Source organism: Podarcis erhardii (genome assembly GCF_964252035.2).
Source record: "Podarcis erhardii genome assembly, chromosome: 4".
NCBI classification, from domain to species: domain Eukaryota; kingdom Metazoa; phylum Chordata; class Lepidosauria; order Squamata; family Lacertidae; genus Podarcis; species Podarcis erhardii.
Window position 1 is genome coordinate 35,111,874 of NC_138508.1, and position 23,016 is coordinate 35,134,889.

At 43.0% G+C, this 23,016-nt stretch overlaps 2 protein-coding genes across 11 annotated transcripts in view; one reads left to right on the top strand and one right to left on the bottom strand.

The window, feature by feature from the left end:
- Positions 1-14,614, top strand: part of ST3GAL6 (ST3 beta-galactoside alpha-2,3-sialyltransferase 6) — a 45,466-nt gene extending 30,852 nt beyond the window's left edge. For 2 of the 4 annotated variants that reach the window (XM_081859808.1, XM_081859807.1), the window contains exons 4-10: positions 2,807-2,910; positions 3,612-3,675; positions 6,245-6,343; positions 7,891-8,080; positions 9,602-9,739; positions 11,000-11,152; positions 12,162-14,614. In XM_081859808.1, coding sequence (XP_081715934.1) covers positions 2,807-2,910; positions 3,612-3,675; positions 6,245-6,343; positions 7,891-8,080; positions 9,602-9,739; positions 11,000-11,152; positions 12,162-12,248 — 835 coding nt within the window. In that variant the 3' untranslated portion in view covers positions 12,249-14,614. The remainder of the gene's footprint in view (positions 1-2,806; positions 2,911-3,611; positions 3,676-6,244; positions 6,344-7,890; positions 8,081-9,601; positions 9,740-10,999; positions 11,153-12,161) is intronic. The other 2 variants (XM_081859809.1, XM_081859810.1) reach the window with 2 other exon arrangements.
- A 4,929-nt stretch (positions 14,615-19,543) lies between these two features.
- The window catches only part of COL8A1 (collagen type VIII alpha 1 chain), a 94,139-nt gene continuing 90,666 nt past the window's right edge, over positions 19,544-23,016 (bottom strand). For 6 of the 7 annotated variants that reach the window (XM_081859696.1, XM_081859701.1, XM_081859699.1 and 3 more), the window contains 2 exons: positions 22,241-22,550; positions 19,544-21,596 (listed from right to left, as the gene is read on the bottom strand). In XM_081859696.1, coding sequence (XP_081715822.1) covers positions 19,693-21,596; positions 22,241-22,547 — 2,211 coding nt within the window. In that variant the 5' untranslated portion in view covers positions 22,548-22,550 and the 3' untranslated portion in view covers positions 19,544-19,692. The remainder of the gene's footprint in view (positions 21,597-22,240; positions 22,551-23,016) is intronic. The other variant, XM_081859702.1, reaches the window with a different exon arrangement.

Genomic DNA, 23,016 nt, shown 5'->3' on the forward strand with positions numbered 1-23,016 from the left:
AAAAAATACTGGTCCTTCTAGTTGTTCTGCACTAACTACACAGAATGAAGGCAAAAAGCCAAGGAAAATAAGCAAGGCCAGAACAAGAAGGATGGAACTCTGATGGGATAGAAGAGTGGGGCAGCTTCAGAAGGTACTAAGGGCCATGTTCAATAAGGTTGTGGTTTGCATGCAGCTCCTGATCCACAGGCTTCCCACCTGAACCGCAAAAGATCAAGTTTGTAGCAGAAGCAGCTCACCAGGTGGGATGGAGCCACTACACTAACTTCTCATCAGGTGGGTTGCTGCTGTTGATCAGGAGGGGCAAGGTAACAGGGAGGTATTTGTGGTGCAAATTACCAGCAGGAACACCAGATTGATTCTACCAGCATGTTTGCACTGCACCAGCCTCCCTACTGCCTCGCTCCTCTCCCTCCAGTAAGCAACAGCAGCCTACTCACTGGAGTTTCAGGCTGCCTTTGTGACATAGTGCACCATTTACCAATTTAGGCTGCTGCACTTTCTGTACGACTGTCTGGCCTCAGTTATTCACACCCTGTTATTCTCCAGCTTAAACTACTGCAAGGTGTTAACCTGGGCTACCTTTGAAGGTGGTTTGGGAACTGCAGTTCATACCAAATATGGCTATGACTTGAAAAACCAATGCAGTTCAACACCAAGTATGTTGTATCAGTGCAGTATAATCAAACTACTTTATACAAGTCAAGTGTGGGCACAGACCACCCTAAGTGCAGATTTATGTACAATAAGAGCAGGGACCTCTTTTTCACCAGTGCAGCACTAGAGCCACAAAAACATGAGGATAAGTACCAAGCAATGTGTATCAGGCATCGAGCCTCTATGCCAGACGCCAGCTGGGTTTTGTCTATAAAAGCTACACTTGCCAGAATGTACATATGAAAATGTTTCACTTCCGTTTTCTGTTCTGCTTTAACAGCCTTCACAAATGACACACTTCCTCCTAAAAGGAGTTTTTTAGGCACTTTAATCCATCTTCCTGTTTTCCTGATCTATTAAATACTGCATTTTATTCAGTCTTTCATAGGATATAAAAGTCACTTCTGGAAATCTAGTGGAAGTTTTGCTCTCATTTCAGTGATCATTGCTTCCAGAAAAGGCATCTACTATGGAATAGTCAGGCTTATTGGGCATCCATAACATATGTTTTCTGAGCACTTAGTCTTAGAGAGGTGATGAAAACCTTTGAATGTATGTCTGAAGGGAGATTTTGGATGTTGTTGTTTAGTTGTTTAGTCGTGTCCGACTCTTCGTGATCCCATGGACCAGAGCACGCCAGGCACTCCTGTCTTCCACTGCCTCCCACAGTTTGGTCAAACTCATGCTGGTAGCTCTGAGAACACTATCCAACCATCTCGTCCTCTGTCGTCCCCTTCTCCTTGTGCCCTCCATCTTTCCCAACATCAGGGTCTTTTCCAGGGAGTCTTCTCTTCTCATGAGGTGGCCAAAGTATTGGAGCCTCAGCTTCAGGATCTGTTCTTCCAGTGAGCACTCAGGGCTGATTTCCTTCAGAATGGATAGGTTTGATCCTCTTGCAGTCCATGGGACTCTCAAGAGTCTCCTCCAGCACCATAATTCAAAAGCATCAATTCTTCGGCGATCAGCCTTCTTTATGGTCCAGATCTGACTTCCATACATCACTACTGGGAGATTTTGGATAGGTGAGAGCAAATCAATGAAGTTTAATTTAGAAAAGATGGGAGTTCTGAGTGTTGAACAGACTGCTGTATGAGTTTTGGATGAAGTTGCATTCCATCTAAAAGAGCCAGGTGCACAGCTTGGGGTTCTCTTGGATTATGTGCAATCTGGAGACACTGGTGACCTAGTAAGCTAGGAGTGCCTCGGTTTATGCTAGTTCACTAGCCACAGCTCTTTCGGGAGAAACAGATCTTGCTTCAGCTACACATGCTCTGGTTGCATGCAGAGGAAATTATGCAATATGTAGGACTGCCTTTAAAGACAGTTCAGAAACTTTAGCCTGCACAGAATACAACTTTTAAGATACAGTCAAACCTCGGATCCCGAACGCCTCCGTTTTGGCACGTTTTGGCTCCCAAATGCCGAAAACCCAAACTAAATACTCCAGTTTTTGAACGTTTTTCAGAAGCCGAACATCCAACACGGTTTCCGCTTGGGTGCAGGACATTCCTGGGACCAATCGGAAACCGTGCCTCAGTTGTCGAACATTTCGGAAGTTGAATGAGCTTCCAGAATGGATTACGTTCGACAACCGAGGTTTGACTGTACTTGTGGGAACCAAGCAACACTGTGCTGTCTACAGTGGCTGCCTCTTTGTTTCCAGGCTCAGTTTAAAGTGCTTGTTTTGACCTTTAAAACACTGAAAGATTGGGGACCAGGTCTGCACTCATATGAATCTTCCGAGATCCTACAACCAGGCTCAGAGGCCCTGCTTTCTGTATAACAACAACAACAACAACAACAACAACAACAGTCATCAAAGCTCATCACTGAAGCGGACATCAAAGACAGGGCCTTTCTTCTGGTTGCCCCACATTTCTGGAAATCTCTCCCTAAATAAGTACACATGACTTTCCCTCTACTATTACGTAGACCTTGCAAATTTACTTGTTTCATTCATTTTTTTATTGACGTGTTGTATGTGCTGGTTGTTTTGGGGTTATTTATAATGCATTAAAATTATTGTCTGTTCTTGTCTGAAATGTTGGTAAGCAGTCTTGGGATGGTTTCTATTTTGGCACCAAAACGTGGCATTTTATAAAACAAATGAACTAACATTTTAATATTTCCCCCCTCTTTTTTCCTCTAGGGGGGAAAAATTCTATCCTTTTCTGTGCATTAACGATTTTGTAAAAGTGTCTGGGGACCATGGAAGTCACAGGATCGAACTACCTTATGGAATAAAAGGAGCGGGTAAGCCATTGATATGTGCTGCATTAAATATAAGGTTATGCAAGATTAAATGATGAAAGTGAACCTTTCATTATTTATTAATGGGTGTAAAGTTTTTTTCTGAGGTGTTGCTGTTTAAAGGCAGTATGGGACACCACCAAGCAGATATGGAAAATGTAGAATGAGATTTCCTGCTTCCCCCTCCTCATTCCACTTCAAACATGGTATTGCAAGCACCCTTCTTTACCTGCTTATAATTGGGGTGGAGAGGAGAAATTGAATGTTTTGGAAGGTCCATGCAATATTTCATTTTAAACATTTGAATTGCAGGTGGTGCCTGCAGGGATATGGAATGTGCAGAATGGGCCCAATTTAATTGTGAGGATGCATATCACAGAAACATTCTGGCAGCTTGGTTGGGAGCAGGGAATTATAGGCTGCTTCCATATATTTCCATCAATTAACATGGAATAGAGATAAGCATAAGAAACTTGTATTCTTCATAATCTTTGTATGACTATTGACACCGGGGTTTTAAGTCTCTGCTCCAACAGAGTTCATGAGATTAAAAGGCCATAAACTTATTTAACAAACTCACACTGACCTCTGACAATTTAATATTTTATTTAAAAATGCACATAACACAATTACGTTTAATTTTGTTGGTACAATAAAGTGCTGATTCTTAATTAATGATTTTTCTAAAATAATTTGTATTACAGAAAGGTATTTTCATATGGCACTTTCAAGACTACAAAACTGCAGAGTATTCACTGAAGATGATAGGTGAGGTTCTTTTTGTGTTATTGCCAACTGTTGATGAAAAATACAGTCTTTGAATTGATATAATTGCTACCATTTTAGCTGAGATTAAGGCCCATGTAAAAAAACAAACAAACCCAGCCGCCCAGGACACACAAGATGGAATTGCTCACTGCATAGCTCAGTTGAGTACTAAATACAAATTGGAACTCAAAAGGATTTGCCCTTTTGATTGTTCATTTAAAGAAAAAAAAATCTGGGCAGTTCTTCAATTGTTGACATCAATATTCATTCATTCTTTCATTCATTTTAAAAATGTTGTTGGCCATTTTAATTATGATGATGATTTTAATTTATTATCTACTCTTTAGCCTAAGGTCACAGGGCAGGTTACAATCATTTAAAAGAGAAAATTAAAAAAAAATCCAGTTTAAAAACATGTAATTAGAAAAAGATACCAAAAAAGGGTCTTGTGAAAAATAGAATGGGTCCTGAAAATATACATTCAATTACCTGCCCTTCACCAGCTGGTCCCATTTTAATGTCCTGGATCCATGTGATTTCTACACCATAACTTCATATTTGAGGGTGGCTTAATTTTTAAATACAGTGGTACCTCAGGTTACATATGCTTCAGGTTACATACGCTTCAGGTTACAGACTCTGCTATCCCAGAAATAGTGCTTCAGGTTAAGAACTTTGCTTCAGGATGAGAATAGAAATTGGGCTCCGGCAGCACGGTGGCAGCAGGAGGCCCCATTAGCTAAAGTGGTGCTTCAGGTTAAGAACAGTTTCAGGTTAAGATCGGACCTCCGGAACGAATTAAGTACTTAACCTGAGGTACCACTGTATGGATAAGGTAGAACTAAGAACATAAGAAGAGCCCTGCTATACCAGACCAAAGGCCCATCTAATCCAGGATTCTGTCCTCACAGTAGCTAGCCAGAAGCCTGTGGAAAGAGAATGTTGTTTTCCCAACATGGGGTTCAAACCCACAACCCTGTCATTAAGAGCCTCATGCTCTACCAACTGAGTTATCTTGGTCCATTCGTGTTGCCTGTGATACTGCACTGTTAGGATCATACACACAGACTCCCATGACTCCTAATCTTTCACTCTATTCAATTCATGCCTGTGACAGCAACTCCCTTCTGAAGATTCCTTAGGGCAGCACAGGGGAAACCAAACACCTGATGGCAAACAGAGTCTTTCTCCCCTCCCAGTTCTCTGGAAGCGGCTCTCTTAGGGCTGGAGGGTGAGGCAATGCAGGTGGAAAAAGCCATTACATGTTGGTCAACACAGAGTCTCTCACCTCTCATATTGTGGTAGCGAATTCCATTGTGCTTTGTGAAGAAGTACTTCTTTTTGTCTGTCCCAGATCTCCCAACATTTAGCTTCAACTCCCAACATTTGGATCACCCTCATTCTAAAAGGATGAAAAGAAGGGAGAAAAGTATGTTAAGTTTAAAACAATGCCAGAGTTCGAAAGAACATTTCTGATTTCTCCTGGGGGGTGAAGAGGTTGGTTTGGATAAAGGTGAAGGGTTGTGCAGTGCAAACAACACCACAGAATAGACTTACTGTTGCTGGGGAATGGAGAGGAAGGTGGGAGGGTATTGTGTTGTTTTATTGTAGATTGGTTGCTGTGTGCTTAGCACTGATATTTGGTTTCGGGGAGCTTGTCACACAGCAGTTGCCTTTGTCTGCTTTTTCCACACCAGAATGTTACATGAACCAGTGTTGTTTGCTGCTTCCTAATCTGGCTCATGAGTGCCATGCCCCACTCACAGATAACAAATAAGCTTGTTACATTATATGCATTTATGTCAGCAAGCAAAGTGCCAAGCTAAGATATATTCATGAATTTATTGTACACATTGTGCATTCTTGTTCAGGCTCTTGGGTGGGAGGGAAGAAAGGAAGAGAATGATAAGCAATTAATGCCTCCTTTGAGAATGTCCAGCCTGTTTCATAAGCAGAGGCTTGTGAGGCTAGAAGGACCTCAAGGACAGGACGTTCCCACTGCCTGGTGCTGTCTAGGTAGGTGGCTGGAATGGCAATTGAAGTCCTTCAGAAAAAGAATCTATTAACCACTTGTATGGCCCTGCGGGAGAAGGGGCTTCACTGCAGGTTTATGAAAAAGTTAAGCACACATAGTGGAAGAAGAGCTTTGTGGTGCTCCCATTAGCCCCAGCAAGCACAGCCAATGACCAGGGATGATGAGAATCGTAGTCCACAGCATCTGGACAGGACCCTACTGTGAGTCCAAGAGCAATACAAGACCTGGATTCTCTTACTTTTTTTAAAAGAGGAAAACCTGAAAAGAAGCTTCAGAAGCTGCAGTCAGGAGCAGAAAACTACCAGGAGGGCTGGCCGGTCCTAAAATCCCCCCCTTCTACTTAATTCTTCCAATCATTTGGTTATATTCCCTATTCTTTTTTCCTCAAGTGGTTGGCTATCTACTTTCATAGTCAATTTGTCTCAGGGTTTAAATGTTTGTGCTAATTATGTTGTGAGGTGGGGTAAATTAACCCTCCCCTAGAAAAGCATCTTCTCCACAAAACTTTGATTGATCACAATCTCTTTGTTCCAGCAGCCCATCCTGTAAAAAATGTGTTGTTGTTGGCAATGGAGGGGTGCTTCGAAACAAGAGTCTGGGGGAGACAATTGATTCTTATGATGTGGTAATCAGGTAAATGGATTTTTTGCATTAATTAATAAGTTTTAGTAAGTATTTCTCTTGTTCAGCATCATTTTCCCTATATGAATCTTTTGTTCATCTGCAAAATAGTGGCTACCATGACTTTTTCCTTTTGAATTAATGGCCACTGTTATCAGTCTTGGGTGCTAGTATTTAAAAAAATAGCCAGCTTCTCTTTTGTTACAAATCCTATAATTTTCAACTTTTTGGGTGGGGTGGGGTGGGAGGCAATATTTGAAGTTTTGCAAATAGATACATCCAGAAAATTGTGTGACTGGCAACCAACCGCAAGATATACCTTTACTATTGTGTTATCTTCTAATGGTGGTGGTGCTGGCAGTTGTGGAATAGGAAGGAAGCGTAGGGACAAGAAGAGAAATACAGCGTATGCGAAGGTGTTGAAGGGTTAATTATTCCTGGACAGCTGGTTTCTCTGTTCCACCAGCAGCAGCCAGCCCGGGCTTTGTAATCTCTCAGAACCCAGTGAGCTTCCTCAATAACTTGCTTCTCATTAAAGATAATGTACACCTTACTCCTGAACTGTTTGTTCAGCAATAGAATTGTTTGCTCAAGACTGATTTGAATATTGGCAATGAAAAGTCTAGAGAAGCTATGAGTGATTTCACTAAACCGTCTCTTCTTTATAGATCTCTTCTTCTTTAACTTCCTTATATAGACAGGAGTATTGTTACATTGCCCAACGTTGCTCCTGTTAACACTGTGGCAGCCCCAACCCATTTTTTTAAAAAATTGGGTTGGGTGGTGGTGGGGGTTTATAGTAAAAGAAGTGGCTTTATTTTCATCAGTGCTAGCCTAGAAAGAGAAGTGGAGGTTTCCATCCACCCTGCCCTCTTCCCTTCCTTTCCCTAGAATGCCACTGTACCCAGGTGTGCCCAGAAATGTTCTCCATAGGGACAGAAGAGGAATGGGCAGCTGGAGGCCAATGCTTTGTCTTCTGGTCTCCCTCTAAAATTCTTTGGAAAGGGCCCTGCCTGATAAGTTTGGGGGATGGCGGCCTATGGTGATTTGACCATTTTTTTCCATCCTAGTTTTGCCTGTTTTAGGTACAGTGGACGCTCGGGTTGTGAACGTGATCTGTGCGGGAGGCACTTTCGCAACCCGTCTGCGCACGGCGGGTTGCAATTTGGTGCTTCTGCGCATGCACAAAGCGCAATTTAGTGCTTCTGCGCATGCACGAGCGCCGAAACCCGGAAGTAACCCGTTCTGATACTTCCAGGTTTGGCGCGGTGCGCAACCCGAAAACACACAACCTGAAGCGTCAGTATGACTGTATGTGGATGTGTGATCTGTTTTGTGTGGGGATGGGGATATGTGTCTTAGTGGCAGGTAGCATGGCAGAAGCAGGAACAGGGCTGGAGCACCTGGGCTACAACTTGCATGCTTCCCCATTCTTATTAAGCCATGGTTTGGCTTGGTGTTAAATGGGAACTGGGCATCTGTGTAGGCATGAAGCTGTATTGCAGAAAAATGGGATTTAGTTTTGTATAACCAATTCTTTTTTTAATGTTCTTCAACAGAATGAATAATGGACCCGTTGTAGGCTATGAAGAAGATGTTGGACGAAAGACAACATTCCGGCTCTTTTATCCAGAGTCCAGTTTTTCAGATCCAATTCATTATGACCCCAACACAACTGCAGTTCTTGTTGTCTTCAAGACCCATGACTTAAAATGGCTTTGGGATCTGCTAAGTGGCCAGCGTTTAATAGTAAGCCAGTTTTATTTTGTTTGTTAGTATGCATACATTGTTAGAAATGATGTTGATAATGAAATGTACATGGTTTCTCATCAATAAAATGCCCTTACAAAATAAAATATAAAGCTCTCATACATTTTTTTAAAAAAAATACAAAATGCATTAATTAAAGCAACAACAAATTCAAAATATTATATAACTTTTGCCGACAGAGACCAAATAAAACTATAGCTCAGCTTAAAACTCCACTAAAAGAGCAGGAATCTAAAGGTTTATTTAACACCTACTATAAACAATAAAGGCCTAGTGTTTGTTTTACAACACATGTTTCAAAGGCCTGGGTGATTTAAAAATGTCTTCACCTAGCACTGAAAAGACCACAGCAAACATAAGAACAGCCTGTTGGATCAAGCCAATGTACCATCTAGTCCCATATGTTTGTAAGAAACCAGCAAGCAGGACTCAAGCACAAGAGCTCTCTCTCTTCCCCTTCCCAACGGCATAATGCTGGAACAAAACCTTCATCAATACGCCTTCAATCTGTGCCCATTGTCTATAACGGCACCATGCTATAGGAGTCTGCCTCTCGTCTTTGAGTTTGGCAGATTTAAGATGTTCTTGTTCTGTCCTTGTCCAACTGTTTCCTTTCTCAGAAAATACTTACATTCCTTGTATATTTGTTCCTCACCCACATGCTCACTTAAAAATGGCAGTGATCAAAATCCTCATCTGTAATCAAAACATCAGGCCTGACTGTGTGTCAAAATGTAGCGCTTCTTTGAAAATGGAAACCCCTTTTCCCAACCCCTCCAGTCTCTGGGCAAAGGGATATTACCAGAAACCGTAGATCTGTCTAATAAATAGAATCTACTCTGCATCAAAGTCAGCAGGCAGATGAAGCTACAGGTATTAGCTTTTCATCAAGCTGCTCTTCAGTATATTCACTGAAGCTCTGATCAGTTCATTCCTCGAAGTGGAAAAAAATTAACCAATTGTGTTGCATTTTTTCTTAGGATCTGAAAGGTTGCTGTAATCGCTTACATATAGTTTAGCCAGATATATAGCTTTTAAGAAGGTGCCAAAAATATGTGAATTATGTTGTAATAGGAAAGGCTATCTTTCAGTGACTCCTCTTGACCTTGACACCATCTATTCTGAAAAGCTCTGCGGTTCTCCCACAAATTCCCAGCACAATGTTTTAAATTTCTTGCCAGTTCTGTTATACGGTTTTCTTGTTATCTAGCCATGAAAAAGAATTATCATCTTATTGTTTTCACATTTAGGAAATTCGTTATTCAGTCATTTCCCTTTCCCATAAATGTTGCCCCATGGCACAGAATGCATTCAGGAACTCAAAGTGACTGAGTATTTACAACTGGGGCGGCTTCTTTCAGGGTGAGGCAGTGTGTGGTTTCTTCCCCTCTCAGTGATGTGTGACCTCGTCGAGATAATTTCCCTTCCGGTAATGTGACTTGCCAAGATGTAACAGAGGTACAGTTTCGAAATGCTAAATGCAAGCTCTTTGTTCCACAGAGAACAAATGCCTTCTGGAAAAAACCAGCAACACAAATGATATATAAATCCCACCAAATCAGAATCCTTGATCCCGCCATTACCAGGAAAACAGCCTATGAACTGCTCCACTTGCCTACAAGGTTCTCCAAACACGTGGTAAGTATTATTTCACACTGCTCATTTCAGGGGAACTATTACTGTCCCTGCCATTCTACATGAGTTGGAGGCTGTATAAACCCTAAGTCACATGGTGAGCCTGTACGAATAGAAGTCAGCATGTTTGTTTTCCTTCCTTCTGTGCTGTATTTCAAGATTTTTGAGAATGACTGATTAGGGCTAATATCAAACCAGATTCCTTCCAGTAGCACCTTAAAGACCAACTAAGTCAGTTCTTGGTATGAGCTTTCGTGTGCATGCACACTTCTTCAGATACACTGAAACAGAAGTTTCCAGACCCTTCTATATAGTGAGAAGGTGGGGAGGGGTATTACTCAGAAGGGTGGTGGGTGGTTCTGAGAATTTGTTTTGTTTTGACTATGGCAGACCAACACGGCTACCTATCTGTAAATCAAACCAGATGATGATGCACAAGCACCTTGAAATATCATTTGGCTTCGGAGTTTCCTGTGACGAACTCTGTAACACAGCCAATGCCACAGGAAGCCTGTGCTATAGAAAGAAGACACATAAACCCACAATCGGGTAATGCCTTTATTAGGATCAAATCAGATGTCATAAAGTAGTGTGCAAGCATCTGAGTTTTCCAGGACTCCTCCTTTATACTAGACGGCCAAGCAGACCCTTTTGTTCTTTTGTTTAATATCCATCCAGAAGGTGAGTTCTGGAGAACCTAAAAGCTTGCTTGCTGTTTTGTGAAATTCAAGAGGTTCCTAATATTAGATGCTCCTAATAATGGTATAATCCTGGGCTGGATCTAGACACATCAAAGCAGTGTTTCAGTTAAACACATTGCAAACTTTGTATGAGAAATCAGGTTAGCAAAAACAGAACTCCACAGCGTCATCTGATGTTTTTTCTTTGCCAGTGTAGCTGAGTCCCTGGTTTGACTATAATATAGGCTGCAAAGTATTTTGAATCTGGCTTTTAGTTCTCTGAAGCTTGAAATGAAAGTTTTTAATTTAGGCAAAACATTTCTTTCTCCTTAATAAGTAACCAAACACCAGGGCTGTTTTTTTAGCCAGAACTCGCCAGACCAGAACTCAGTTCTGGAACCTCTCAGATGGACACCATAGCCATTAAAAATAGGCATTCATGGTGAGTTCTGGCACCTCTTTTTCTAGAAAAATAGCACTGCCAAACACTAACACATTGTGTTCGTGTGATGAGTGTGTTTGTAGATAAAATGCTTTTGGTTTTATGCAGCTTGTATTTTTGTGCTTTGTTTTGCTTTTTTAGAAACCCAAGCATCCCACCACAGGGTTAATTGCCATTGCTTTTGCATTTCATATATGCAGTGAAGTTCACCTGGCAGGCTTCAGGTACAACTTTGAGGACCGAAACAGTTCTTTGCACTACTATGGTCATGACACCATGTCTCTGATGATCCAGGTAAAGTGCTACTTCCTTCTTAGCATGCATGTTTTGCTTATTCCATTTTATTTTAATTTTGATTGGATTCTATCAAATAGTGGGTTGGTGCTAGCAGAAAGAGAGGGTGCCTGATTTTCGCAGAACCCCTTCCAATCCTCTGTACATATTGTTTCAACACCCCACCCCAGTTGTAGGATATTTCGGTTTCAAGGGGCTGCAATGGGTTGCTCCATCTTGTGTGAGTGAAAATGCTTTCCACCAGCGCAAAGCCGCCATTGGCTTTAACCCTGTATTTCTAATCTATGGTTGGACTCAGTTGGTGAAACATGGCTTAGCATGGATTTGTGGGTTCCTGGAGAGGAGATTGGGATCCCTTTCATCCTCCTTTAGTCCTTTGGCTTAGCATGTCGTCCAAACCCAGGCTCATGCCTTGTTTTGCTTACAGACAAACCACCAGCTGTATGTTTTTCTGGTAGGGACCCTCATTTGAAAAGGCTGTCAACTAACCTAAGGGAACTGGATGGTGGTCTGCAGCATTCAACCTGAGAAAGCTTTCTCTGTTAAAGTTGCAATTTATATAAAGGGGCTTTCTTAAGTTGTCACTTAGGGACAATCTTCCACCATTTTTGCTGACCATGGCAAGGATGTGTCTGCCCCCTTGCAAGCATAACAAGCCCCAGCCTTCCTCCCTTGGAGCTGCAGAGGTGGGCATGAAAGGGAGGTAAGGAGCTTACTTGGCTGAGCAGTTGTTCAGGTTTCCCATTTCCTTGCTCAGAAGCACCTGAAGCACATTAGCTGTGCAGTGGCAAGACTAGCAAGCAAGTTCAGGGAAGTGGCACCATCATTTTTTACTTGGCTACCGAGTCCAGTTAAAAATCAAGGACCCTTGGTTAGAATCCCATTTATTTCAGTGAGATTTAGGGTACATAATGTTCCCCTGATAGGGCCCCGGGATTAAGATACAGATACCCCCTTTTCAATTTTTAAAAAAGATTACAAAATTCTGTGTTATTTTTGTTTTGCACAGAATGAATACCATGACATTTCTGCTGAACAAAGGTTTCTGAAGGAACTTGTGGACCGCAGCATTGTGGTCAATCTCACAGAAAAATAAATATGGAAGAATAATCACTATTCACCACCAGACTGATCTGGAGTGGGACGTGGACTCATTTTTTATTTGGATTCTTATTTTTTAATAAGATATCTGCCAAGTTATTTAAGAAGAGGATTGAAGAAGACACGTTGTACATAACCCCCAAGCGTTGAAAACGCTGAAGGATGCCTCTGCCTTGTTGATACTTGACCAGCAAGCAACCATCAGAGTTAACTGACATGTGTGGATTTATTGAATAATGGAAGAAACGCAACCTTCCGTGAATAGTGTTGGAGATCTATAAAAATGATACAACATGGAGTTTTCAGTTGCTGGTTTCTTTTTCTTCATGTTCTTCTTTCCACGCCCACCCCCAATTTGCTTTGTCTCCATGTGATCACTTAGCACCATCGTAGACTTTCAGAGGTCTAGGTTTTGGAAGTGAGGCATATACAAAGCCCTCTGTCAAATTTGTGAGTGAAAAAGAGAGGTGTTAAAAGAGAGGTCCATGAATGAATCTTCATCCAGCTCCAGGATGGCAGAAATGCTAGAAGTCATTTATGCTACTTAATCCAGCTTGGATGGATACAAACATTGGCCTTTCCAAGGAGAATTATGGGTTAAGGTGACACAGGTGTGATAGGGACAGTAAATATAATGGTCCACTCACAACTCTGTTCCTAATACATAAGTAACATGGAAAGTTTGATTTTGATGGTCTGAGTCTTCTCACTGGTACTGTTAAAAAGTGGTTTGAGAGTAGCTGAGTTTTTAAAATAATTGCATTATTGCTGAAGCTAAAGCAGTTGCTCTGCTCTAAAACCCCAACATCTTGTAATAGGAAACTTGTGTGTTTCTACATGAATTAGTTAAAATGTCTCTGAAATTTTGAAGTAGCTGAATTAGTGGCCACTGGTGAATCTTCTTCTGAACAATTCCAGAACTGAAGATGTTTGTTCCAAACATTCAGTGGTTTAGAATCCTACATGAAGCCATAAACAATAATTTATGTTGGTAGTGCATGCAATCTGAAGGCTAAGAAAAATTGAGGGCTTATGCATCCCTTTTGTGTTGTTAATGTTTAGATTGGTTGAGCAACTGTGAGACACCCTTTCTGCTTTCTATTACTTGCACTGTTCATTTTTTAAGCATAACGCTGAAGTCTCTCCCTAAAAGGGAAAGAACTCTTAATAGCTGAGATGTTCTTTTAAACAATGCACATTGTTGGTGATTTCAGCTTCATAGTTTTAGCCAAAGTCTGCCTGAAAATTTCACAGATGTGTGTGAATGAAGAAAACCCAACTTGTACGTTTTTCCCTTGATGGGGCTGTCCATTCGCTTAACAGCTTCAAAGCAGGAAGGAAGAAACCCAACAAATTGTGGTCTTCCCTTCATAAGTGCTGCATGTATTCAGCTGTCTGATTCGAGTCCCACCTGTTGATTAGTATGGTAGGGCTGGCAATCAGGCAGCTGCAACTCAGGACTGGGGAGGCGGACAGCTTCACCTGTCAATTTCTGATCTGTTTTCCAGATCCAGGAGCCTTGCCAAAGGGGTAAAGAGAAACCCAGTTCACAATGCTTGCAGGTTTTATTGCATATGCCTCCATTTTCTCTCCTTTGCATTGTTCATCCATGAAATGTCTAGGGTTCACGGAAACCTTGCAAGATAAAGCATTGCAACACAAATTATTATTACTAATAATGAGTGAATCCTTTTCTTTACGTGGAGACAAAGTGACAGCCAGTGCTTCATCTCCTTACCTTTTGGCATATTGGGCTGTTGTCAGAGGTGTAAGCACTGTACTGGTGGGAAATCTAGAGCTGATTAGCCCTGTACCTTTTTCTAGGAGCAAATCAGTTCAATAAGGTCTGATAATAGAAATTTGGGAACAGGGCCATATTCAGGAAAGCTAAGTGGGTAATAAGTGCCTATATAATTTTTTTTTTTTGTGTGTGTGTGTGTGTGTGTGTGTGTGTGTGTGTGTGCACTTGCTAAATCTTCCATTGGACCCACTCAATGCCCTTTTGCTCTCAAATGCAAGTGTGCTCTCCCAAATTATCTATACCAAAGATTGCAATGATTCTTCCCAAGGAAGATGATCCTAAGTTTCTGGGTCTATTTGGTTTCAATTTTAAACCCTCCTCCCACCTGGTTTTCTCATTAATTAGAGCACTTTTCTGAAAGCATTTAAGGTCTCTGCTTGATATTCTTTTATAAAACTAATAATAATTTTGCAATTGTTGTGTATGTTTAAGATGCCCCCCCACCTCTCATTACCATTGTTTATATACATGCATGGCTTATGGTTCTGATTTTGTGCATAGGAACTGGCCTATGTGGCAAGGTACTTATATGCCTTGGCATACCGATTACTTTTCTCTGGGGGGAAAAAATTCATACCATTATGTGATTTCTGTATAACTCCTGGCAGCTGGTAGAAAAAAAGGTACAGCATATGATCTAAATATATATATATCTGAATCCTCGCTGACTTGTACCTAACACAGTTATTCCTACCTGTAAAAAGTGAATTAAACAGTTGTACTGTATAGCCATTTTGAAAAGGTATAAATGAGCCCATTTATACATTTAAAAGTTGACATTCATTTAGCACCTTGGTAAAACTGCAAGTTGATAGATGACTACTTTGATTTGTCTCTTAAAAAATATACTTATTTGTAGTGTAAGGTCACAGTTTCCTCTGCCACACAACTCTGTTTCAGTCTCATAACTGTTGTGTGATTTCTCCAGGTTTGAGAAATGCCCTCCCCTATTGGTGGGTCTTGGCAAGCTGACCAGTCCATGACAGCAGCCAGTCAGAGTGGCATTCTAGGCAGCACTGAGTGGCTGAGAATAGCTGCCATTTTAATTTCCCACAATGTCCTGGAGCAATGATATGTAGGGGGAATGGTGGGATATTTATATGACAGCTAGGCAGCCAGGCTCAGAGAGCTGAGCTGTGAGGAAAAGAGCCCCCCTCAGAGGCAGGCATCAGTGGTGGACCCTGAGAGGGTCCTGGGATCCTGGCTGCTGCCCAAGCTGGCCAGGTACAAATGCCAGCCCTGTGGATTGTACAACAGTGCTCAAATGTGATGTCCACTTGTGACCCGGCATTATTTTCATTCCTACAACAACACTTGAGAAGGCTTCCTTTATCCCCACCCCCCACCCCTGGCCTCACCCTTCTGGAATAGTATTTCAACACATACTTTAAGTGATTAAAATGTAGCATTAGTGTGCAGTCTAGCAGTACCACATCCCAAACACCATGTTTTGGGTTAACTAATCCCAGTCCTTTAAGTACTATGGCTTTTCCAGGTTCTATATCGAGGTCATTGGTTCCATTCTTGAAAGCAGTTTCATTTCTCTCAGTTGGTTTAATAATTTAAGGGAGTACTGGAATATGAGAATGGAAAAAATGATGGCTCAGATTTGCACTCTTGAACTCTTCAGTATTTTGATTCTGATATACTATTGTTAGAATTCTTAATATCAAGCAGCAGATGTCACTGTCACAAGAAATGTATTTTGTAGTGAAAATCAGCTAGTGTTACGCCACTGTAGACCTTAAATGCTTGTCTTTTCTATCCCCCAAAGCCACCTTAGCTTTCTTACCATTTAAAATGTTGGCATTGTTTTATACTTTAAGTATGTATGTGTGTGTATGTATGTAAATTCGTATCTTGATAAATGAAAATATTCATGGCTTTTCAAGTTTGTTGTCTGTTGACCCAGATTTTGTGGTCTGTTGTTACTATTTGTTTAAAATGAAACTATCAATGTGAATACAGAGACTTATTTTTGTTATAATAAACATACTGAAATGCCACACATGGATTTGTTGTCCTCTTTTGAAAATTAAGTACATCCAGTTGTGCATCAATATTGCTTAGACAGGCACACATGATGCAAAAAATATGACTGATGGGATGCAGAAAGCATACACACAACTCCACAATTCAATCTGAATCCTATACATGCCTACTGAGAAGTTAGTCCCACTTAGTTCAGTGTGGCTTACTTCCAGGTAAGTGGCTAAGTACAGGTAAGTGCAACCCTAGGGTCCTTTTTACAAATCACAGAATGGGTGCAACACATAACTCATCATGACCCGCCACACTTTCCCTCCCAAAATCATTATAATTCCCAACAAATGCCACTGTTCTTGCTTTTCGTGGAATGACAAGAAATAAATATGCTGAAACATTTCAAAAAGGTATTTAATAAGATCTTTTACAATCAGTACAAAAAAATTAAATACAAATTTATTTGCTATTTTCATCTCTTCCATACCTATAGCCTAGCAACGGGCCCCAAGATACCCCAGTTTAGAAGCTTCCTATCATCTCAGCATTCTATAAAACTTCTCATTTTCATGTCTCCGTTATTGCAGTTTTGTGCTAAAAGATATGCTGCATGAAACTCTGTGTTTAAATAATGGAATGGCTGAGTTATGTTGTATGTGTGATATAAAAATTGAAAATTAATGACAGTATTTTAAAAATCATAATAATAATGGAAGTGCTAGTTTGAGTCCATACTCGTTGCACGTGAAAGAGGCTTCTTTCAGTTAAACATGGTTGGGAGGATTCAGCAAACGAGCCCCTTCAGTGGAAGTCAAGTGTAAGGACTTCTGCTTGTGCAACAGGGCTTCTTCCCGCCTCATCCCCCACATCCCCCACCCTGGACACTGGCTTGGGGTGGTGGTGTCAGGAGAACCCCCAGAACGGCACACAGCAGGAGAAGAGAGAGGATTGTTCCATCTGGCAAGTTGAAACGCTTGGGCAGACGCAACACTTGGAAGGGCACGACGTTGAATTTCACCCAGAGGCTTCCGCTTACGTGAAGAAATGACGTGACCTCGTTTAAACTAATGTAACCAAAGTGATGTGCAGCTTCTAAAAGCATCCTTTTTCACTGTGACATTAGCACCGTTGTTGAAGAGAGAGGACACAATCCATCAAAGGGTTAGAGCGCTTAAAGCTCATTGATGCTGCTCCATGCTAGGGGGTCGTATACCTGTTGCAAAGGTTTCTAGACCCACATCTGTACGAGGAACCTTGGGCCCACGTGAGTGCTGCCCATATGGAGGAAAAGCTCAAGCTGCATTGCTGCGCTTGGCAAAGTTTACATTTGCCACATCACGCTGCATGTGGCAGAGAGCCACCCTCCCCCTCTATAAATACTGCGGTAAGGAAAAGAGGTTGCAGTTAGGAAAATCTTAGGGGGTGCAGACTCCTGCTGTAGACATACCCCAAGGTTCTGGAGGGGTAAACTCTGTTGCCCTTTGAGAGGTCTCCAGAGTAGCCCAGGGTCTCTTGAATCCCAATTGAAACCCAGTTGTTGGGTTAGGGCCAGCTTTGTACATGCAGTTCTTTCCCTGAACCGCCTGCCCCTTCTCTGCCTCCACACAGTCCTGTTCAGCTGTTTGGTGATAGCACTGATCAGATGTTCATCAGGAAGGAAGCAGGGATGAATTCAGGCCCCCCCACTTCCTCTTCTCTACCAGAAAGTCAGTCTTCATGGTTGTCACTAGTTTGAGCTACCTTTGGCACATGCACACATTTTGCTCGAGGCCAATGGATTTAAGCAGGTCTAACTCTGTGCTGGATTGCGGCCACAACATACTGCTGCTTTCATGTTCTTAAGAATCTGCAGCCTGCATGTTCTCAGGGGCAAGCGTTTGCAATGAGGAACGAAGCACACATTCAAAGGATTGGGAAGCGGTCGTTAGCCACATGACATGACCTCCATGCAAGGAGGCCCTTTCAGGAGACGACTGACAAAACAGAAGCCGCTGTGCTATCCTGAACCATTGCTAGCTAGCTTATCCACCATTTATTAAGTGAAGATAGAAGTGGACCAATGAAGAGGCAACTTCAGTTCTCAGCTTATTCCAAAGAAAACTACTGAGTCCCAAACAAAGAGGCAAACAAGGTGGAGGTGGGGGTGTAATTCAGCTAAATTTAAGTTTGTTAATGTTGCTTTTGATTTCACTAGGTGCAGGAGTGGCCAAACTAAACACTACATGGAGTTCCATGTAACTTCCTTCTTAATGAAGCAGTAGAGGTTGGAATCCAGAACTGGAAGACCAGTAGGGAGAGAGTGGAGTCACTTTAAACTCTTTCCCCTCTGAAGATAACTCCACTGAAAATCGTTCCCATGCAGCTTTTCCTATGGAGAAAAGGTGGTTGGGAAAGGGGGCTGCTTTAAGCTGGAAAACTGTCAAGAGAGGAGAACGTTAAAAAGCTGCTCTCCTCCCTCCTACAGGAGTCTTTTATATTTGCAGCCTCTGTGGCTGCAGTGTGTGTGTGTGTGTGTGTGTGTGTGTGTGTGTAAACTGAAGATGGGTGGGTGGGAATATGTGATTCTGTGTCAAATGTGCTTTGGTGCTAAGCATGTACAGTACGTCGTTTTCACCGAATGAAATCAAAGCAATGTAGAAGTGCTCAACTCTCGCTCCATTCATTGGTGTTTGTTTGAGATATATTTTTCAACACCCATGACTCACAGGTGTCACAACCTTGGCTTTGTTACATGTTCACTATTCCATATACCTATTTCCAGAGGTCTGTTGGCTGATCTGTGAGGCAGCAGGGATTATCTAGCAACCACAAACCTGTTCTGTCCTCACCTTCACTTGTCTTCACATAACAGATACATTCACTTGGACTGAAAGTTTTATCTAAAAAGTCATTGTTTTCCAGTACTTATAGATCTAGATAAATGCCTTTGAAAGTACCCCAGTTGCTGGTGAAATGACCCACTGCTCACTGGAAGAAAGAACTGGGAAAGTTTTCCTTGGATTTCTGAGGACTTGGTAACATTTCCTTGCTTAGCTAACATCAAAAGCGATTCTTTTCTGTCATTCTTTGCAGGTATGAGTTGGAAGAGTCCTGCACAGCAAGAAAAGACTATAGGAAGGAGAAGCTTAATTTACATCGCAGGATTCTACACCTCTAGTTCACACCCGCATCATACATTTTAAACACTCTTATACTAGTGCAACTAGTACATTGCTGAGGGACTTCAACTTATTGCTCCACTGAATTCCTTCCTTGATGTGGATGTGACCAGCACTACTGCTGCTGTATAGTACTCTAAAATCAGCACCACTGTTTCTTTTTCTTTCCCATATCCTCCTTTAGCTGAATGTTTCAGGTAAGCAAACAGTAAAAGCGCATCACATGAGCACCTGATGTGAACCCCAACATAGGCATTATCCAAGGCAAATGTTGAACATGTTGAGTGTACAGCAGCAAATAGATCCCCACTGGGTTTGCCGCCACTTTTCTCTATAACAAGCTGTAAATAATGTTTGAAGTTGTAATTTTATTTGAATGATTGTACATGTTGGTCCAAAAAAATAAAACAAAATAAAAGTCATTAAATGCACCTTTCAATGGTATAGATTTGGAGAACGGGCAGGGGGGAGTTTTTGTTCTGTCCGAGTGTTTTGGTTTACATGGGATACAATAAATATCCTGAAAAAGATGAATGGACATATTGCCCGGCATAGAGTCCTGCTGCTTGTTCAGATGGCATCTGGATATAAACTCTGTCACCTACCGTCAGCTGAACGACGGCACTCCCAGAAGCTTGGTCCAGGAAGCCTTTCTTGTACTCATCGTACGTGTACATCAGGGGCTCGTTGTTCTTGAACAAAGCCACCCAAACATTCCCCCCTTTACAGTGAACGTGGTAGGCAAAGTAGTAAATCCCTGGGATCTCGCAGGTGAAGATGCCAGTCTGTGGGTTATAGTTCTGCCTGCCATTGTAGAGGAGCTTGTCAAACACCACAGGAACTCCAACCCGTGGGAAAGGTGTGGTGAGCTCAGCTGTGAAAGCTGGCATCTCGTAGGAAGCGGCGCCGTTTTTGATTTTCTTGTAGCCGTATGGTGTCTTTGCTCCATCAAGGCCTGGACCCACCTCAGGCAAATATTGTCCCATAGCTGGCGGTGTGGGTTGTATTATGACTGGTGGGCCTGGTGGGCCAGGAGGCCCTGGAGGTCCCTGAAGGCCTGGCTGGCCAGGAGCACCTATGGACCCAGGCTTCCCAGGTGGGCCTTGCATCCCCGCAATTCCGGGTTTCCCTGCTCCTGGAAATCCTGGCTGGCCTGGTAGGCCTCGTTCACCCTTCACCCCGGGAAGCCCGGGAGGTCCAATTGGGCCACTGGGTCCTGCAATGCCTGGGATTCCAGAAGGGCCTTGGAGGCCTTGAGCCCCTGGGATCCCAGGCTCTCCTTTGGGACCCATGGGCCCATGAGTACCAGGCAGACCTGGCAAGCCTTTGTGACCAGCTTCCCCTTTTGGTCCAATTGGGCCAGGTAAGCCTCTTAGGCCTGGAGACCCCACTTCTCCTGGGAAACCAGGCTTCCCTGGGAAACCCTGTAAACCAACTTCACCTTTTGGACCAATTGGTCCTTGAGGGCCAACAGCTCCAGCTTCTCCTTTAGGCCCTTGAAACCCCATAGCACCTGAGGGCCCCATTAACCCTGGCAATCCTGGTTGGCCTGGTTCTCCTGGTGGCCCACCCATACCAGGTGGGCCCATGTGCCCCTTTTCACCCTTAGGCCCAAGTGGTCCTGGAATACCGCCCATGCCACGCTCACCCTTAGGTCCAGGGAAACCTGGCTTCCCAATCCCAGGCATGCCAGGAGGTCCCGGTAAGCCTGGCAAGCCTTGCTCACCTTTCCCACCTGGAAACCCTGGCTGCCCTGGAATTCCATCTTGGCCTGGTTTCCCCACACCTGGAAGGCCAGGAGGACCCCGAATTCCAGGAGCCCCACCTAACCCTCGAGGCCCTGGCTCTCCGGGAAGCCCTGGTTTGCCTGCAGGTCCCTGTGGGCCTGGGAAACCAACCATTCCTGGCTTGCCTACCCCTGGAAGCCCAACAGGACCTGGAGGACCAGGTAAACCAGGTGGACCTTTTAGCCCTGGCAATCCTGGAATCCCAACACCTTTATCTCCTTTTGGGCCTGGGGGGCCTTGCATTCCAGGTTGCCCTTTCATCCCTGGCTCGCCCTTTCCTCCTGGCTGTCCTGGCAATCCTCTATCACCTGGCTTTCCTATTCCAGGGAGTCCATGAGGTCCTGGTTGTCCTTGGGGCCCTGGAATGCCCATAGGTCCAATCTCTCCCTTTGGCCCCATCTCTCCTCTTGATCCTGGAGCCCCCATCGCTCCTGGTTTTCCCGGCATTCCGGGCATGCCTGGTTTGCCAATCCCTGGATATCCTTGTGGACCTGGTTTTCCTTTGGCTCCTGGCACTCCGTGTCCTGGTATCCCTGGTGGTCCAGGTGGGCCTCTTGGTCCAGGCTCCCCGGGAGGACCCTGCTCACCTCTCAGACTGGCTAATGGAAGTTCTGCTGTACAAGAGAGAAAGAGGGAGCGACGATTAACCATTATGTCAATTGACTGGCCAATCATCTTGGTACTTCAAGGGGAATTAATATAGTAAGCTTTCGCCTGGATTTGCTGCTAATGCAGTTGATACCACAATTGAGGTGGCTTGATAACCACGATCTTCAAACAGCCTTGCCATTTTAACAGTTAAAAACCACGTTGCATATTTTAAATGGCTATCTCCACCATTTTCAGTGGCACAGTGTTATTCTCTGAATGCATTCCAAATATAAGATTCCTGCTTTCAGATGTACATGCCTTAGCTCCCTTCCTCTACCATGTTTCAAGGAAGAGTTCTATCTCTTAAGCTAAGTGTGTGTATTGAATTTGGAAATTCTGAATATTTGGGGAATAGGTATGAAACTTCATCAAAATGCAGAAATACATGCCTTAGGTCACTTGGAAATATTTACAGACATAGTATTTAAAAAACCTTTCCGGCATGCCATGCTGAAACCCCGCAGAGCTCCCTCCAGAAATAACTCTTTATGATCACTTACTTTATACAAACAAATATACATATTTTCTGTTAAATGACAGAGGGATGGTTAAGAACCGAAGTAGGAAGGAGCAGAAAGAAGGACAGCTCACGTCTTGCCAATGTTACCTTTTCCTTTCTTTGAAATCCCCTTCTTGCCAAGCATGGGTATCTGTGGGATTTCTTTGATGTACTGAGGCACATATTCTTTCCCATAGGGCAAGTGTGGGCCCTCCTTGGCCATGTGCTGCATTGGAACACCATCTTTGCCCAGTGGCATGTGAGGTACTTGTTGCCCCAGGGGCTGGTACTGCGGCACTTGGGGAGGCATCTGCTTGATCCCGTAATAAGCACCTGCTTGGGTAGGCCTCAGTAGCCCAAGGTAAAGGGATGCAACCGCCGTCAAAAGCCACATAGGTGCTAACAACAAAGCCATAACCTGCAACAAAACAGAACAGAACAGCAGTTGCAAGGGAGTGGGGAATGGCAAAGACAACTCTATGGCAGGGATGGAACCAGAGGCATTGAGAAGAAGAAGGAGGTTTGTGGTGGCTGCAGTTATCTTAACCTCAGTGCTTTTCTTTATAGTACTGGGTGAAGCAACTATAGCTGTAGCCACCATCGTATTCCCAGTGGCACATCGTATTCTTCCCATGGCACTGCATGGTAACAACATTTCAAACATTTTTTATTAAAAGGAAGGAAAAAAGGAAGCTGAAATCAGTCACACCTAGAGTTCATGGGTCCCAGCCATCAAGGCTATCTAAGCTGGTTCCACACCTTCTCCTCCATCATTCGGTCAGCAGAGAAGATGCCTGGAAGATCAACTTGGAGGACTTGAACTTTCAATCTTGTTGAATTATTTGGTTCCTAGCTATTTTTGTGTGTGCATTATCACGAACCCA